This window comes from Littorina saxatilis, linkage group LG13, assembly GCF_037325665.1.
Source record: "Littorina saxatilis isolate snail1 linkage group LG13, US_GU_Lsax_2.0, whole genome shotgun sequence".
Taxonomy (NCBI): Eukaryota; Metazoa; Mollusca; class Gastropoda; order Littorinimorpha; family Littorinidae; genus Littorina; species Littorina saxatilis.
Genome location: NC_090257.1, coordinates 4,991,194 through 5,010,483, shown reverse-complemented (window position 1 = coordinate 5,010,483; position 19,290 = coordinate 4,991,194). Strand labels below are relative to the sequence as shown.

Below are 19,290 nucleotides of genomic sequence, written 5' to 3'. Positions count from 1 at the left end.
CTTTATCACAAAGTTGTGTCTCACCCGCCCACCTGTACTGCTTTGTCACAAAGTTGTGTCTCACCCGCCCACCTGTACTGCTTTATCACAAAGTTGTGTCACACCCGCCCACCTGTACTGCTTTGTCACAAAGTTGTGTCTCACCCGCCCACCTGTACTGCTTTATCACAAAGTTGTGTCTCACCCGCCCACCTGTACTGCTTTGTCACAAAGTTGTGTCTCACCCGCCCACCTGTACTGCTTTATCACAAAGTTGTGTCTCACCCGCCCACCTGTACTGCTTTGTCACAAAGTTGTGTCTCACCCGCCCACCTGTACTGCTTTATCACAAAGTTGTGTCACACCCGCCCACCTGTACTGCTTTATCACAAAGTTGTGTCACACCCGCCCACCTGTACTGCTTTATCACAAAGTTGTGTCACACCCGCCCACCTGTAGGCCTACTGCTTTGTCACAAAGTTGTGTCTCACCCGCGCACCTGTACTGCTTTGTCACAACGTTTGTTATCGTGCTTATTGAATGTCCATTTGACAAGCAGGAGGCAATTCATATGTGGACATCATGACAAATAAACGCAACAGCTGTTAAGCTTAAGAAAAACACCAAAAAGTTAACTAACAGACCCCGTTACTTTGACAGCCACGAATTCAGGAATCACAGAACATTACAAATCACGTATTTCCAAGTGCTGAAACGTATTTAATAGAATTCAATTTCAATCAATGACTTAAGATATATAAGAAGAAACATTTCTTACCTTTGGATTTGTTCCAGCTTCATTAGGACAGCGCAAAAATCGAAAACAAGAACATCACTGAAAAAATCTCACGCCCATAACAAGTTTGATAAGTTTGACGGAACGAACTATGAGGTCACGCTCTCAATTACGTCATATTTTTACAAAATATTTGGTGCATCAAAAGTCTATGGGCGCTACTTATGATACAGACAGCAATTTTTCAATACAATTTTCGTCTACTACAGCGTTTGAACACAATCTTCCTCCCATAACGATGTGACACGAAACTCATTTTACTTAACGAGAGGCGTGTTCTGCCGACACTATAATGTTTTTCTTTTTTAAAACACATTATTATGGTAAAGCTTTTCTATTTCTATGCTAAAGATGACTTTTCGTTGCTGTTAATGATATTTTGCAAGAATGCGACCTGCCTCAAGTTTGCCCATAACGTGTGACACCAAAGTTATTAGCGGAAGACAAATCTTCCGAGTGCTATGACGTCTTAAAAGTCAGTTTACTGCAGCATTTTATCCCTCAGGCACATACAAGAACAATAAGACTGTAGTATGCAGGCCTCCATTGCTTTCTTCTGTCATTGATGAAAGTACTGGCCTGGGTTTCAAAAGTGTACTGTCGCTGTGCAACAAATCAGTCGCCATTTTCTGCCGTGTTTTGTGAATAAAATGTGTTTAAAATCCACACACACAAAACAATGTTGTTGGTTCCTTTCATTTCGTTTTTGTTCATTTCAAGCTAAGCAGTGTGGTATGCTTTGTTTCCTTTTAATTCAAATGGATGGCTTTAAAATAAGCATTTTAATCTGGTGGTGTCAATTTTACCCATGATCTGAGCCGTTCACCCATGTATTCTTAAACGGATTTTTGTTTTGATGTACAATTTTCATTCAATTTTCTTTTCATGTTTGCTTGCTTTTCATTTAAACTGTACAATAGCCGCCATTTATATGTATTTTTCTAGAAAACTGTAAACACCACTATAAGCATTATGCTTGTTGTTGTTTACTCTATATGCGTTTTTTTGTAAATAATGCACAAACGTTGAATAAAACAGTTTAAACCAATACCTATGTACACCGAGCCTTAAAATTAGGTCTTTTTTCTGCTTCCGTCTTAGGCTTTAGCAATTGTTATGTAATAAATATCCTAATAAATGTTGTTGCAATATTTTCAAAATGTTGCCAGCCAGAAAAATTTTACTGCAAGTTTCTTTGAAAAAAATATTAGAACAAAAGTTTTCCAAATTTGTTTCCAAATTTTTCATGATTAAACGTTCCAGTAGCATGCCTTTCTTGTTTTTGGCTCACGTAAGTGTAGCATATGCGATGCTAACTTTTGTCTGTCTGTGCGTGTGTATGTGTGTGATAGAAACTTTAACATTTGACTGAACACCGAAATACTAATTTTACCTGGTTATTATCCAAGCAACAGCTTCAAAGTATTGAAGCAATGATCAACATTTCGTCGGCACGTATGTAGTGAAAGTGTGTATCCAAAGATAATGGGTGGTGGGGGGTTTTGGGGGGGGGTAAAAACAGGTGACTGGTTTGTGTCGTGTGTGGTATGTAGACCAGGTCAGGGGTCAAGGTTAAGTCAGATCGCGTGAAGGATTGTGGTATAGATACAGTTCTCACCCAGCTGCAGTTCGCCGATTCGGGGAAGACGATTTCACATTGTTCGGTTTCGTAGCCCCAGAAAAATAGATAAAGAAGATACCAAAGGAGATTTCCTACAGGTTGATCTGCACAGCGTGTTTCCAGTGTGTGCGCGAGGAAGCGCTGTCGAAAGCGCAGTGTCGATCTGGCAGTCGTGTCCCCGTAAGTAGGCTTCAGACAGACAGATCTAGATCTAGTGTCTCCCACTCTTGCACCGTGTCACCTATGCTTACTGTGTGTGTGTATGTGTGACGGAGTGAATGAGTTTGTGTTACTGTTTGTCGATTTCTTACGGGAGCCTTGAAGGCTTCGCCTCTTGTTTTTGACTCACATGCGAAGCAAAAGTGAGTCTATGTACTCAACCGAGTCGTCCGTCCGTCCGTCCGTCCGGAAAACTTTAACGTTGGATATTTCTTGGACACTATTAAGTCTATCAACACCTGATGTGGCCTGATGGTGTATGGTTACAAGATCTCAAAAAACATGTGCGGCAACTTGACCTCACTTCAAGGTCACAGGGGCCGTAATTGTTGTCTTAAAAACGACCATTTTTCACATTTTCGCATTTTTTTCTGAAGTTATCGAGAATGGCAACCTTAGCTATGTATGCAATACAGGGCAATGTAAGCCCTATCTTTGGACACCAGTTTGGTTGACCTTGCTTCAAGGTCAAGGTCGCAAGGGTCCTTTAAAGTTGGATTGTATACATATTTTGAAGTGACCTTGACCCTGAACTATGGAAGATAACTGTTTCAAACTTAAAAATTATGTGGGGCACATGTTATGCTTTCATCATGAGACACATTTGGTCACATATCATATGATCAAGGTCAAGGTCACTGACCCTTATGAAATGTGACCAAAATAAGGTAGTGAACCACTAAAAGTGACCATATCTCATGGTAGAAAGAGCCAATAAGCACCATTGTACTTCCTATGTCTTGAATTAACAGCTTTGTGTTGCATGACCTTGGATGACCTTGACCTTGGGTCAAGGTCACATGTATTTTGGTAGGAAAAATGTGTAAAGCAGTTCTTAGTGTATGATGTCATTGCTAGGTTTAGTTATTTGACCTTGACCCTGAAGGTCAAGGTCATGTAAAGGTCAAGGTCAAGCATGTGAGTCGTATGGGCTTTGCCCTTCTTGTTATTCTTATCAGCTCTGCTGTCAAATACCGGACACGACGGATTGTCGTCCCTTTCTTGATTTCTTCTGCCCTTTTTTCTTTCCTTCCTTTTAAGAGACCTAGTGAAGAAAGCAGTAAAGCCGGTTTAGTGAGAGAGCATGCATACAATTCTTGAGAACTAAAACTGTTCTAGTTGTGTGTTAAAGTTTATTCACCAGACTCGTTATGTGTTGCAGGGTTCATCACTGTTTGACGTGATCAAAGTATGCGAAAGAGGGCAGTCAACGCCTCCCAGAAATTCTCCCACTGACCCTTTGAGTTACGCCACCAACGGACAGGTCTGCCCCTCTGCAGCGCAGATGTGAGCAGCCTTCACTTGAATTTGTAGTCTGCCTATTACTAACCCCTTCCTTTGTTTTGGTTACAGTGGCACCTAAGACCACGGTAATCTTCAAAAATGTGAAAATCTGAAAATGGAGGAGATTCACCGAGTAGGGGCAGAAAAACAAGGCCCTAGAATGTGAGGAAAGACAAATTGGGGAGTCTTTCAGGGGGGGGGGGGGGGGGGGTGCCACTGTACTTATCTTGGCATGTGCTTAGTTGGTTGTATTAAGACAGACAAAATCCAAAAACAAAGAGACTGTCAACGTTCCAAAATTCGGGGGAAAAAACCAAGAAAGGTAGGTTGTTGGAACGTTGTTATTGACAAAATTACATTACAATCACAGATATTTCTTCCCAACAGTCTTTTAAGTGAATAGACAAACAAATATTCACACAAAACTTATCTTGATAGAATCAGTTTTCGCCCAAGATAAGTTTTCGCCCAAGATAATATTCTATCGAGATAAGTTTTGTGTGAATATTTGTTTGTCTGTTCACTTAAAAGACTGTTGGGTGAAAATATCTGTGATTGTAACGAGTATTAAGACAGGCTGGTAGAAAGAAAGTGGAGGTTTGTGACTTGCCTCTTGTTCACCAGACATTTAAACAAGTCGCGTAAGGCAAAAATACAACATTTAGTTAAGCTCAGTCCAACTCACAGAATGAAACTGAACGCATTGTATTTTTTCCGCAAGACCGTACACTCGTAGCATCGTCTGTCTACCGCTCATGGCAAAGGCAGTGAAATTAACAATCCAGAAAAGCGCGGTTGCGGTTGCGCTGAGGAGGATAGCACGCTTTTCTATATCTCTATTCTTTTTAACTCTCTGAAAGTGTCTATATGTTTTTGAAATCAGGAACGGACAAGGAATAAGATGAAATTGTTTTTAAATCGATTTCGAACATTTTATTTTAATCATAATTTTTATATTCCTAATTTTCAGGGCTTGTTTTTAATCCGAATATATCATATTTATATGTTTTTGGAATCAGAAAATTATGAAGAATACAATAAACGTAATTTTGGATCGTTTTATAAAAAATTATTTTAATTACAATTTTCAGATTTTTAATGACCAAAGTCATCAATTAATTTTTAAGCCTCCAAGCTGAAATGCAATACCAAAGTCCGGCCTTCGTCGAAGATTGCTTGGCCAAAATTTCAATCAATTTGATTGAAAAATGAGGGTGTGACAGTGCCGCCTCAACTTTTACAAAAAGCCGGATATGACGTCATCAAAGACATTTATCGAAAAAATGAAAAAAACGTCTGGGGATATCATACCCAGGAACTCTCATGAAAAGTTTTATAAAGATCGGTCCAGTAGTGTACTCTGAATCGCTCTACACACACACACACAGAGACACACACACACACACACACACACACACACACACACACACACACACACACACACCACGACCCTCGTCTCGATTCCCCCCTCTATGTTAAAACATTCAGTCAAACCTTGACTAAATGTAGAAAAGAAAAGAAAAAGAAAACCTAGCAAGAAACTTGTAACGCAAGTCGCTTGTGTTCCAGACTGACCACCCCAAAATCGTATTAAATCGTTCAAAATTGTGTTTTGGGTTTGATGCAGAATGTATCACAGTAAAGTATAAAGAACATCTTGGTGTGGTTGAGTTTGCAGGTGTAAGGTGAAAGTTGTATGTCAGCTTATAATAGAAGTTATGTTTTTTTCATTACAGTCAGGAATGCATTTTTTATGAATGCTTTTAGTTTTTGTGTATGATAATTTTCACGATCTCACGCTTGCATATCCAGTATGCAGATCATCTTGAGACATCTATTTGTTCTTGTTTCAAGCGGCGTGATGATGATGGTTCCTGTACCACAGGTTCTTTGCCTATTGGGGAACTGCAATGGTTATTTGCTTACAGGAGGGCGAGGGAAAGCACCTGGCTCAGACCTGTGCACATCTACGGTGTCTCCGTAATTTCTTCGATTTTTATATGCAGAATACGGTGCTACGGATTTTTAACTAAAATTCCGAAATTCCTACGATTTACAAAAAACACACAAAAAAAGTACTTTTTTTCTGTTTTAAGATGTTTTGACCAATTAGTTAGCCGTTGCGCTGAAAAGACGTTTTCCGATTTACCGGAAGCGCGCGTGTTCTCAGCATTGAGTCTTTGTTCTTAGACTTAGTTCGTCCAGCGTCTGCGTGGCAACTTGTGATTGAAGTGAAACATGGAAAAGAAAAAAAGAGTGCGAGATTCAGATAGTGAAGAGGAGACACCAGCTCTGTCACCAAAGAAGAAGAAAACGGCACAACGGTGCTGGAAGTCCAGTTATTCTCAAGACAACCTGGAGTAATTCCCATTCTACTGCGTCATAGTGTTTCAGTTTGTGTGCTTTGTGAGCAGAATTATGTCTTGAACTGTCGTTACAGCTTACTACGGAAACATTTTAAAAACTACTGAAATTTGGTTTGTTTACTACTGATGAGCGTTTTGAGTTTGCACAGGTCTGCTGGCTGCAGGAAGGGAGGAGACGGGGTTGTTGGTGTGCTATATTTCAAGCGGCATCAGCTGACATGCATTTTGTACTGCCGTTAACTGAATGATAAGACTTAACCCAGCGCTGTGTTTTTTCAGGTTTCTTTCCCCAGTACCCCCACGTCCTGGTCAGTCAGTGGCCAGCCAGCTGTCCGTCCCCCAGAGTGTGGTACCTGCCTTGCCTCGCCGCTCACAGTCCCTCACCTCATTCTTCAACAAAGGTATGTTTAGATCTTCTTCTCTTCTTCTTTATTCATGGGCTGAAACTCCCACGTTCACTCATGTTTTTGCACGAGTGGGTTTTTTACGTGTATGACCGTTTTTACCCCGCCATTTAGGCAGCCATGCGCTGCTTTCAGAGGATGTATGCTTGGTATTTTTGTGTTACTATAACCCACTGAACTCTGACATAGATTACAGGATCTTTTCCATGCGTATTTGGTCTTACGTACACACGGAGGGGGATAAGGCACTAGCAGGTCTGCACATAAGTTGACCTGGAGATCGGGAAAATCTCCACCCTTAATCCTCAAGGCGCGGCCGGGATTTGAACCTGCAACAATCTGCATAGGAGACCGGGGTTTTATCCACTAGGCCACTGCACCCGTCTATTCAATCACATATTCTTACCTCAACTCACATAAATGGCATTAACTTCAGTTCATTGCTAAGATATTGAAGTAGTACTCGACCCTGGTAAGGGGGGAAGTAACTCCCTAAGAAAAACAATCCGTAGTCAAGGACGGGAGTCACCTCCCCTACCGGTAACCCGCACATGCGCGGTCCTGCTACCGGCCTGCATTCCACCCACTTCAACACTACTGCACAGACGTGTTGTTGTACTCCGGCATATTTTTTGCCTTGGCCTTCGTGGAAGGCCATTTGACCCTGGTTTTTGCGTTGCTATCTTTAGGTAAGATCGTTTCAATCTCTTCGCTGCTTTCGTTCGAGTATTTTCGTTCGTTTGAGTATTTTCGCTGTTGTAATTCATCTCCACGTGCGCGTGTTCGATATTGCAAATGGCGGACAAAAACTCAAAAAGCAAGGGCAAACTTGTTTCCCTACTCTCTTCACCGGGAAAAGAGAAGGATAAAGACAAGCCCAAGTCTAAATCAAAGGCGCGTGCCTCTGTGTCTTCTTCACAGCCTTTAATTCTGGTCACTGACCCGGCGACTAAGAAGACAGAACGGGTTTCGCTCAACTCTACGTCACCGTCACCGGTTTTCCCTACGCGGGAACGTTCTACTTCTCCTCTCTCGCGCTCGCAGACGCCACGGTCTAGCGAGTCCGTGTCGCGGGAAGAAATTCTGGCTATGTTTGCAACTCTGAAACATGACCTAGTTGCCTTGCATTCGGCAGAAAGGCCTGTCGCTCCCCTCCCGCCTGGCGTGGGGGGGGTGGCTTCCAGGGTTCGTACAGAGTCCTTGAACCCTGGAAAACTCCTTGAAAATTGGAAAACCTTTTCCAGGCCTTGAAAAGTGCTTGAAAATAGAGTTTTGTTAAATAGTCATTGAAAAGTACTTGATTTTTCCAAATTGTTGCCTATACATTTCGTCAGCAGCTTGTCTTATTTAAAACAAAATGCAACCCCCTTTTTTTCCTTCAAATACAGTACACACATTTTGGGAGAATAAAAGATCGAGTGAAAACGAAAGCAGACGAACTAACTATTACTAGTCACCCGTAGTTGCTTCCCTTCCCGGAAGTTGGCAAGGGAAACAACTACGGAATGACTAATAGTTTGCAGACTTGAAAAACTGAAGGTAAGCTTGGTGCTTTGCATTAATTTGGGGAAAATCATGTCCTTGAAAAGCATTTTTTGGTCCTGGAAATGTCCTTGAAAACTCATTGAATTGTATCAGCTCTGCCCTGCAGGAACCCTGGGCTTCTCTTTCTAGGCTGCGGCCGTCCGCGACGATCACGTCGGCTGATCTCGGGCCGGATTTTTCTGGTTCGGTCGCGGATTCCCCTGCCTTTTCAGGGGGGTTCGCGTCCTTAGCGCCGCCCGGTTCCAGCGCTTCGGCGTTGGGCGGCGTTTGTGGGAGTCCCCATCTTTTTGGGGGCTCACACTTGCCTGCGGGCCCGGGTTACGCTCTGGCGTCGCCGGGTTCGCAGACGGCTCCTCCCCGGCAGTACACCGTCCATCACGTGGCGGGTGCGCTAGGGAGCGGCGTAGCGCGCCAGCCTGCCCCCCTGGGATCAGTTTCGGCTGTCCCGGCCTCTGGGGGGCAGGCAGCAGCGTCTTGTTTGCCCAGCTCTGGCCTACAAGATTCTGTCGGCGGTCATCGACCTGTAGCTCTTGGTTCGGCTGCCGCCGTTCCTGGTTGGAGTTCGCAGGGGGTAGGCTCCTCTGGTTGCCCCTCGGGGCTTCCGGTCGGGCCTGCCCGCGGATTGTCGTCCTCGACTTCCGGTTGTGCTGTGGCAGGCACTTCCGGTGGAGGACAGCGGGCTAGTGGTTCCGGTGGCAGTGTCCCTGCTATCCCGTCCCTGGTTACGCATCGACTTCCGGCCCCGACTTCCGGTTCCGCCGCGGCGGTTCCGGTTGTCGGCGGTGCTGTTGGTGGACAGTTTGCGGCGCTTCCGTCTATTGTTCAACCGACTCTAGCCACTTCCGCTTCCGTGGACGGGTGGGTTTCCGGTTTGCCGGACCCTCCTTCTGATGGAGATCAGGAAGGTTTTGGAGAGGAACAGGAAGGGGATGAAGATTGCTCTGAATCTGCTACCCCCTTACGGATTCCCAATAAACTGGGCCCTACTCTGGAGTTGGCTGCGGAGATAACCTCACGGTATTTCCCTGAGGGTGTCTCCGCCGATTCTTCTGTGGTCGCACCCCCTCCTTCTGCTTTGGCAGATTTTGCGGGCGCGGGGGACACGAAGGTGAAGTTCCGGTTCATGGAATCTCCTTCCGTCCCTTTTGTGATGGCTCAGGTGTTGGCGGACGCTAACACACCCTACCCTCTCCTGGCTGCTCATGGGGAAGCCCCCCCGTCTGCTCAGCCTTGGTTAGCCTCGGCTCAGGCAGGCGGCGGCCTCCCAGCTAATTCAAGAAGATCGCGGCTGCCTAGCAGGCCACATTCTCTTCTCTCCTCGTTTTCACTGCCCACAGCTCCACTTCCGGTGACTCCGGAACTGGCTCGCTTACGGCAGGACGGTTATAGCCGAGATAGGACTGCCGTGTGTACGGAACAGAGTCTACTCGGGCTGGAGGAGAGCGGGCGTTCTTCCCTCGAACTGACCTCTTTAGCGGAAACGCTCATCCGGTCTCTCACGAGAGCCATCGCTTCGTCCATCGAACCTTTTAGGTTCCGTGACGATGCCATTGAGGCTGATGCTGCCATGCTCCTGGCGGCCCTCGCGAAGGTCACTGACAGTCAGATGACTCTTGCTGCTCGGCTCTACTCTCAGGTTGTGTTTTGGAGGCGCGAGGCTTTTCTTAACGGCTCACGCCTGACGGATAAGGCCACCATAGACTCTTTGAGAGTCTCTCCCTTCTCAGAGGGTGCGTTGCTGGGATCACGCTCTTTGGATGCCCTCCGGCAGCAAACGGAGGAGGCTCGTGACCATCATGTGGTGCAACTGACGGAACTCGCTCTTAAGCAGCACGGTAACAAACCACGGAGTTCTGCACCAGCTGCAGGCAAGTCCTCGGGGCAGAAGTCGTCTCAGGCAGGTAGGGGTGGTTCACGTTCCCGCCCTTACCAGCGTAAACCTTCCTTTGGGAAGCGGGGGTCTGGGCGCAAGCCCAACCCCCAATGAGACACCCCCGATCCAGTCACCCCCCCAGCCTCTACCCTTTTGGTAGCAGGCGGCCTCTCCCGGGCCCTTCCAGCTTGGCTGTCTCGGACAAGCAGCCTATGGATCATGGGGGTGATTCGATCGGGGTTCCGCCTTCCTTGGCAGGAAGGCAAGGCCCCTTTGTCCAGAGCGCCGGCCAACTTCCGGTTTCCGGCCAGTCCCGACGCTCGGGAGGCAATTCAGGCAGAAATCCTTCTCTTGCTGCAGAAGCAGGCTATAGAGGAGGTTCTCGACCACTCCTCCTTGGGTTTTTACGGAAGAATCTTCGTTGTCCCCAAGGCTTCCGGGGGGTGGCGGCCAGTCTTGGACCTCTCTCCACTGAACCGCTTTTTGCGCAAAATTCGGTTCACCATGGAAACGCCGGCGACCGTCAGGGAGGCGCTTCGCCCGGGCGACTGGGTGACGTCCGTCGACCTGACGGACGCCTACTTCCACATCCTCATGCACGAGGCGGACCGGAAGTGGTTGCGTTTTCTGTGGGGGGACCGAATCTTCCAGTTTCGGGCCCTACCCTTCGGGCTGTCACTTGCTCCCTGGGCGTTCACCATGGTGGTGCGCCAGCTTTGTGCCCTTGTTCGGCAGCACGGGGTTCGGCTCAGGGCATACTTGGACGACTGGCTGATCCTTCATCAGCGGGAAGCGCTATGCCTTCAGCATACCCAGTTTGTCCTTGCCCAGGCTCAGGATCTCGGCTTCCAAGTCAACCACACCAAGTCCGAGTTGACTCCGTCGCAGACCTTTACTTACCTCGGCATGGTTTTCGATTCACGGGAGTGGACAGTTCGTCCCACTCAACGCCGGGTGGACAAACTGCAAGCTCTCCTGTCTTCCCTTTTAGGGCTTCAGTCAGCTCCAGCCCGGACGCTTGCGTCTGTACAGGGCCAGATGGAGTCCATGTCGTCCCTTATTCCGCTAGGCAGATCCCACAAGCGCCCGTTTCAGGCGGCTCTCAGTTCAGTCTGGAATCCGACTTCACAAGGCTGGGACGTTTTGGTTCCTCTCGGGGTCTGGTTTCAGCAGACCACGCTTCAGTGGATGAACACCCCTTGGCTTCTGCAGGGAGTGCCCATAGCGCTTCCTCCTCCCTCCACGCATCTCTTTTCGGACGCGTCTCAGAAGGGTTGGGGGGCTCATGTAGACACACACACGACGTCCGGTCGGTGGTCACAAGAGCAGCGGCTTTGGCACATCAATCGCCTCGAGCTCGAGGCGGTCTTTCTGGGGCTTCAGCATTTTCTCTCCGCCCTCCAGGGCACCCATGTGTTGATTCATACCGACAACACGACAGTCGCTGCCTACCTCAACAAACAGGGCGGTTCCCGATCTCAACTGTTGTCCAGCCGAGCATGCGAGATCCTTTCTTGGTGCGCTCGCCATCAGATTCTGGTCTCGGCTCGCTACCTGCCCGGCTGCCTGAACGTCTTGGCCGACGCCCTCAGCCGGTCCTCTCAGATCCTCCACACAGAGTGGACCATCACGCATCAGGCGCTCCTCCGCCTTTGGGCGCAGGTAGAGCGACCGATGGTCGACCTCTTCGCCACGAGGTTTTCGCGTCGCCTTCCGATCTTTGTTTCCCCGTTTCCGGACCCGGAAGCGTGGAAGATCGACGCGATGACGATAAGCTGGACAGGGCTAGTGGCTTACGCCTTCCCTCCCACTCCACTCATCGGAAGGGTCCTGCGAAAAGCCGACTTAGAGCGGCCTCGTCTTCTTCTCGTGGCACCGCGCTGGCCCAGTCAGCATTGGTTCCCGGACCTCCTGCGGCTCGCCAGCGGCCCGCCAATTCCGCTCAGCCTTCGGCGAGGGGAGCTTCTACAGCCCAGGACGGGCATTCTTCACGATCGCCCCGAGTTCCTGGATCTTCACGCCTGGCGACTGTTCGGCGATCACTGAAGCTCTCAGGCGCCTCAGACCTTACTCTGGACTTAGTCCAGAAGGCTCACAGGCGTTCCACCTCCTCCGTTTATTCGTCGCACTGGCTGGCTTGGACTCGATGGTGTGCGGCCAACAATGTTGTCCCGGTTGCCCCACGATCAATGCAGGTCGCAAACCACTTGGCATGGCTCTCCGCTCAGGGACGCGCCGCGTCCACTTTGCGCGTTCGCCGCTCAGCCATCTCAGTTACTCTTAAGCAACTTGGTCGCTCCATCTCCCTCGGGGGAGTCATCGCGAGTGTGCTAAAGGGCGCGGCCCTCAGTTCTGCAACGGAGAGAACTTCTGTCCCGGCTTGGGACGTTCTGCTAGTACTCGAATTTCTCCGTTCTAGTGCTTTCGAACCTTTACAAGACGCTAGTCTTTCGGACCTTACGCGCAAAACTCTCATGCTCATACTGCTCGCTTCCGCGCGAAGGGGCAGCGAGATCCACGGCCTCTCAGGTTTAGACCGTGATATCACTTTTGAAAGAGACGGCTCGGTTTCACTGCGTTTCCGTCCCGATTTTCTCGCCAAAAATCAAAAACCGGACCAACTTTCACCGATCATTTCCATTCGGCCTCTTCGGGACATTTTAGCCCCCGGCGATCCGGATCTTTCTAACTGTCCGGTACGTGCGCTTAAGGCTTACTTGTTGCGTACCGCTCCGATTCGAGCATCAGCTCAGAAGTTGTTGTTTATTTCGATTAATACAGCCCGAAATAAAGACATTGCAAAAACCACGCTTACCAGATGGTCTTCCACACTTATAAGGCATGCCTATCAGTGGTGGCAGACACAAGGGGGGGGGCAGTCAGTCCTTCCTCTTCGATCACCTCGGACTCACGAGGCTCGAGCGTGGGCAACTTCCTTAGCTGTCCTCAAGTCTGGTAGGATGTCAGACGTCCTCAAAGCTGCATACTGGACGTCTCAAGATGTCTTCCTCAGCTACTACCTCCGGGACATTGCCAGCACTCACCCGGACGGTACCAACTGCCTCCCAGCCATGGTTGCCGCAGGCCAGATACTTCCAAGAGTTTAATGTGAGTATCCCACCGCCTTTATGTGCAATCTGCCATTTATGTGAGTTGAGGTAAGAATATGTGATTGAATCGAAAATTTCAAAACTAAATTTTCATTTAATTAATATACTTACTCAACTCACATCGTTTATACCCTCCCATCCATCCCCGCTAACATTATATGTGTTACAGGTGTGTGTTTCCGTGGGGGAATGAAGGCCGGTAGCAGGACCGCGCATGTGCGGGTTACCGGTAGGGGAGGTGACTCCCGTCCTTGACTACGGATTGTTTTTCTTAGGGAGTTACTTCCCCCCTTACCAGGGTCGAGTACTACTTCAATATCTTAGCAATGAACTGAAGTTAATGCCATTTATGTGAGTTGAGTAAGTATATTAATTAAATGAAAATTTAGTTTTGAAATTTTCGATTTTTGATCAAGTTTGAGCCTTACAAGAACGGTGTGCTCACATTAGCAGGGATCATATGAAAGCCTGTTGGAGAACATTTTTGACTTCACCCCACAGTGTGCTGATGGTTGGTTCTGACCCACAGTGTGCTGATAGTTGGTTCTGACCCACAGTGTGCTGATAGTTGGTTCTGACCCACAGTGTGCTGATAGTTGGTTCTGACCCACAGTGTGCTGATAGTTGGTTCTGACCCACAGTGTGCTGGTAGTTGGTTCTGACCCACAGTGTGCTGATAGTTGGTTCTGACCCACAGTGTGCTGATAGTTGGTTCTGACCCACAGTGTGCTGATAGTTGGTTCTGACCCACAGTGTGCTGATGGTTGGTTCTGACCCACAGTGTGCTGATGGTTGGTTCTGACCCACAGTGTGCTGATGGTTGGTTCTGACCCACAGTGTGCTGATAGTTGGTTCTGACCCACAGTGTGCTGATAGTTGGTTCTGACCCACAGTGTGCTGATAGTTGGTCCTGACCCACAGTGTGCTGATGGTTGGTTCTGACCCACAGTGTGCTGATAGTTGGTTCTGCGTGTGCGAAGATGCAGTACAGTGGAACCTCCCATTAAAACCTCGGGGTCTTGAAAGGGGGTTCCCCTGTATAGCAGAGTTGAAGTTCTATTTCTTCTTCTTCTTCTTCTGCGTTCGTGGGCTGAAACTCCCACGTACACTCGTGTTTTTTTGCACGAGTGGAATTTTACGTGTATGACCGTTTTTACCCCGCCATTTAGGCAGCCATACGCCGCTTTCGGAGAAAGCATGCTGGGTATTTTCGTGTTTCTATAACTCACCGAACTCTGACATGGATTACAGGATCTTTTACATGCGCACTTGGTCTTGTGCTTGCGTGTACACACGAAGGGGGATAAGCCACTAGCAGGTCTGCACATAAGTTGACCTGGGAGATCGGAAAAATATCCACACTTAACCCACCAGGCGGCCGCGGCCGGGATTCGAACCCTCGACCTTCCGATTAAGAGGCCGACATCTTACCACCCCGCCACAACGCCCGTCTAAGTTCTATTTCAAGAAGTGATCTGAGATCTATCGGCTGTGTTCTTTTTGTTATTGGAAAACCTGTTTTTAAGGGGGGACAGGGTAGGCAAGCACTTTTTTTTTTTTTTTTGGAAACAGCTTGCTGCTTGTTTGATTTTTGCAAGCAGAATAACTTAATTAAGGGAAACCATTTTAAATTTTGAGTGAAAAGCAATTTTTGGGGGTTTTATTCACCAAAATGTGAGAAAAACGTTATAAAATGTGCTTTTTTTAAAATGTTGCAGTTTGTGAACCAGTGCATGTTTTGATCCAATTTTTCTTCTTTGCAGCAATATGTGTGTGTTTAATAATTCTGTGTATCGAAAAGCATTTCTAAGCAATATATTATTTTAATTTAGCATTTTCAGTTACCGGTTCAGTTTTGATAAGAAAAATACATGAAATCCTAACTGTCAGACTCATAAAAACCCAACCAATGCACTGAACTCTTATTCCATACACAGAACTGATGCTGTACAACTCATAAACAACATATACAAAAACTGAACAAATCCATCAAGCCTTTCAAAAGTTGCAACATTTTAATTGTAGCGTTTTGTCTGAAAATTACATTCAGAGAAAACAGCATTTTAAAGATTTGAACCAGTACATAAAAAAACCAGTAGCACAGTGCACCCTGAATTCATATGTTTTTATCAGAATGACCACTTTACTATGTAGGGAAAAGGATTTGACAATCAAATTATCAGGATTTTTTTTATATACATCATATGAAAACAGCCATCTTTGTTTGTACCGATATGAAAACATGAATCAGAACCAAACTGTCAGACTCATAAAAACCCAACCAATGCACTTAACTCTTATTCCATACACAAAACTGACGCTTTACAAATCATAAACAACATAAACAAAAATGAAACAAATCCATCAAGCCATTCAAAAGTTGCAACATTTTAATTACAGATGTTTGTCTGAAAATTACATTCAGAGAAAACAGCATTTGAAAGATTCCAACCAGTACCTCAAATTAGTAGCACAGTGCAGCCTGAATTGATATGTTTTTATAAGAATAACCACTTTACTATGATGGGGAAATGATTTGACGATCAAATTATCCAGACTTTTTTTAAAAAATCATTTGAAAACTCATCTATGTTAGTGCAGATATGAATTAAAACGAAACTGTCGGACTCATAAAAACACAAGGAATCCACTGTATTCTTATTCCATGCACAGAAATGGTGCTTCACAAATCATAAACAACATATACAAAATTGGAACAAATCCATCTTGCCATTCAAAAGTTACAACATTTTAATTACCACATTTTGTCTCAAATTACATGTAGAGAAAACAGCATGTAAAAGAGTCTCACTAGTACCCCGGTAAACTAGTACCACAGTAGAGCTTGAATTAATGGGGTGGTTTTTTTTTTAACCAGAATAACACTTTAACTATGAAGGGGAAATGATTTGATAATCAAATTATCAGATTTTTTTGATTTAAAAAAAATTATATGAAAACATTAAAAAAGTCAATTATCTGTGTTTGTGCTGATATGAAAATATTGATCAGAACCAAACTGTCAGACTCATAAAAACCCAACGGATGCACTGATTTCTTATTCCATTGCATAGAAATGATGCTTCAACATCAACAACATTACATAATTATATATACACAAATGGAACAAAACTATCAAGCCATTCAAAAGTTGCAACATTTTAATTACAGTATTTCTGTGCTCAATCCTAACACTGCAGCAAATTTCTGTAAAGCTGAATGTCCCTTTCCATGTACCAACTTGGTCATACGCGGATTATTTAAAATGCAACTTTACCACCCGAAGCGTTGCAAACACCGGGAGAAGAGTAAACAACTGCAGACTTGAATGGACACTCATATGCACTCCAGATGCAGGGCCTGTGCAAATCTTTGGGCTGATGCATCACCTTCTTTCATAATCAGACTGCTATCAGACAAGCATTCAGTACAGGATATAAACCTTTCAGCAATAGATTGAGCTGATCAATGTTGACAAAAGCCCAACACATGTCAGCGGAGTGACGTTGCACAGTACCAGTATCCATATCTGCTTGTGATGGGTCAGAAGATGGCAAAGTATCTGTATCTTCTTATGGTTGGTCAGAAGATGGCAAAGCTGATGTTTCTGCTGTGGAAGAGGGTAGTTCCGGTTTAGCAAACTTTTCCATCAGGTCAATCTTTCTCCTCGCTGCCACCACAGGAGGACTGGCTCTCCCCTTGCTCCAACCTAATAAATACACAAACACTGATTTAATATTTGATACAACTGTCCATGGTTTTTGTTTGTAATAAGCTGCAAATTTTAAGACTCAATATAAACGTCAACAAGTGCTTGTACTTTATTTTGCAAATGACCATGTTACATGGGGTGTACCTCAACTTTTTGGCTAGGCTGGTAAATCAGAAATCCCAATCAGCCCCCAACCACTGAACCAGGCGGGTTTTCTTACAACCACCTCAGCGGCTCGTACCCACATATGTCGGTTGACGAACACACACACACACACACAAAAGACATTCATTAATTGGCCCCTATCACAAAATGTACATGTCAAGTTTACCATGGGATTTGAGTAACCACACAATCACATACACACAGGAACTAATACTGAAACTAGCTGAATTATTTTCTTTCTTTCTTTCTTTCTTTTCATATTTTTCTTTTAAAATTAATTTATTTCATCACACTTGCTATGTATTTGCTTGTTTCTTGTCTGTTGTCTGTTTTGTGTGTGTGTGTGTGTGTGTGTGTGTGTGTGTGTGTTCTGTGTGTGTGTATACATTTTCAGATTTCCTAAACCTAGCACTGTTTGCAGGTGATCTTTATGCTTTTGATTCATGAGTTGCATCCCCAGTCCTTTAGTTTAACTCTTTTTTTTTCTTTGGTGAAGTAAATTGGATCTATTTTTTTTTATTCCTTAGTTAATGGAAAAGATTTGACAACAATATTGCTGTCAATGATAGGTTGGTCAGCCATGCTGGTGTAAACCAATCCTTTAGAATTAGAGAACACTCTCTAGTAGGGTACTTATATTTTCCTACGGTCAATGACCAGAAACAGAAACTGTGTCAGTCGTACATCGCTCAGATGCTGCTTCTCAGTTTGACCCCAGACAAAGAATACTGATGACATGTTACACCATAGTAAGCTCTCAAGGACTGGCCAGCGAAGAACAATAAAATAGGGGTTGTGAAGACGATATCACAGAGATGATCGAGGGAGGGGGGGGCGGCATGGTCAGTAAATTGGATCAAGAAACCCGCAAAATACTTCAGACACAAACTGTTTATCATTTACCTGCAAACCCTAACACATTCTTACAACAACAACAACATAACGATGTGCAATAAATCACGTTGTCAAACAAACAAGATCGAAAATAGAAAGAAGCAAAACCCACCTCGTCGAGTCAAGAATCTTAGAATGTCGTCTGCTTAAATACGATCATGTTGGTTCATTTCGGAGTGTTGTTTACTTCCTTCTACTGTTCGCTGCTGCTGGTTCATCTTTCTCTGATATTTCTTGCCACTATGCCGAACATTTCCAATGTTAGGGTTGTTCTCCGCAGCTCAAAACTTTGAAAAATGCTGCTGAATCGGTGAAAACGTCATGGATTTGTTGACACCGATAAGTTGTCAACTGCGCTTGCGCCAAATGCCTTTGACCTACATATATTTGCATATATTAATTCCGGGGTTTCGGTTGGAACGGATTCTCTCTCTTTGTGCCTATGTCAACGGAAATTCCCCAACGGTGATGACGTCATCTTGAAGAACGGAAATTTCCACACAGTTTGAACAGCGAAGGGTCATGTCATGTGCGCACATTTACCAGCACGGAGTATCCAAAGTTGACCATTTTTTCGATTTTTTTGATAAAACACAGACAAAAACAACAAAACATCGGTTTGAAAATGGTTTTATTTACATGAATACATGTCTAAAATGACTAAAGCAGATTATTGAATGCATTCCAGGATGTTCAAAGGTGTGAAAAATGCAACAACCCCAAAAAGGTGTATGAGACCAAAAATAACTCATTTTGCCTACCCGGTCTGCCCTTAATTCATACGTTTTTTCGGAACAACTTTGATAAAAGTACGTTGGCTGCCTTAGAATCTGGATTTCGTGGAATGAGATTTTTGTTCTGAATTGATGTAGCAGGTTGACATGGCTGTTAGGCACACAAAAAAAAATAGGTGTGGTTACGGTAACATAGCCAAAAAAAATAGGGTAGGAAGGTAGGCAATCACTTTTATTTTTTTACTTTTTTTCTAATGTGTGCAAATTAAACCTACTTGACAGGGAAATAAGTGTGCGACTCGGGCGCTTTCGCTTTCATTGCATTTTCTGCACTCGTTTACTTGGTTATTTGTGTGTTTGACAAATGTAATAAAAAGTTATAGGGTCGGCCCCAAAAAATAGGGTAGGTCGGGTTACCGTAACCACACCTATTGTTTTTTTAGGCGTTACCTACGACATTAATTCTGAAGAAAAAAAACACCTGTTTGCACAGGAAGTAGCCAATGTGTTGATTTTTGGCTCACGTAAGTGTAGCCTATGCGATGATAAACTTTGTCTGTCTGTGCGTGCGTGCGTGCGTGCGTGCGT

The 19,290-nt window shown here is 45.3% G+C and overlaps 1 protein-coding gene and 1 long non-coding RNA gene across 3 annotated transcripts in view; one reads left to right on the top strand and one right to left on the bottom strand.

Annotated features, from left to right (window-relative positions):
* LOC138945929 (retinoblastoma-associated protein-like) overlaps positions 1-19,290 on the top strand; it is a 71,114-nt gene that overhangs the window by 29,776 nt on the left and 22,048 nt on the right. For both annotated transcript variants that reach the window (XM_070317449.1, XM_070317448.1), the window contains exons 18-19: positions 3,778-3,902; positions 6,545-6,666. In XM_070317449.1, the coding sequence (XP_070173550.1) occupies positions 3,778-3,902; positions 6,545-6,666 (247 nt within the window). The remainder of the gene's footprint in view (positions 1-3,777; positions 3,903-6,544; positions 6,667-19,290) is intronic.
* On the bottom strand, positions 15,194-18,302 carry LOC138945962 (uncharacterized). The gene is made up of 2 exons (XR_011449144.1): positions 18,081-18,302; positions 15,194-16,906 (listed from the first exon to the last, which is right to left on the bottom strand). It is a non-coding gene; the product is annotated as an uncharacterized lncRNA (long non-coding RNA).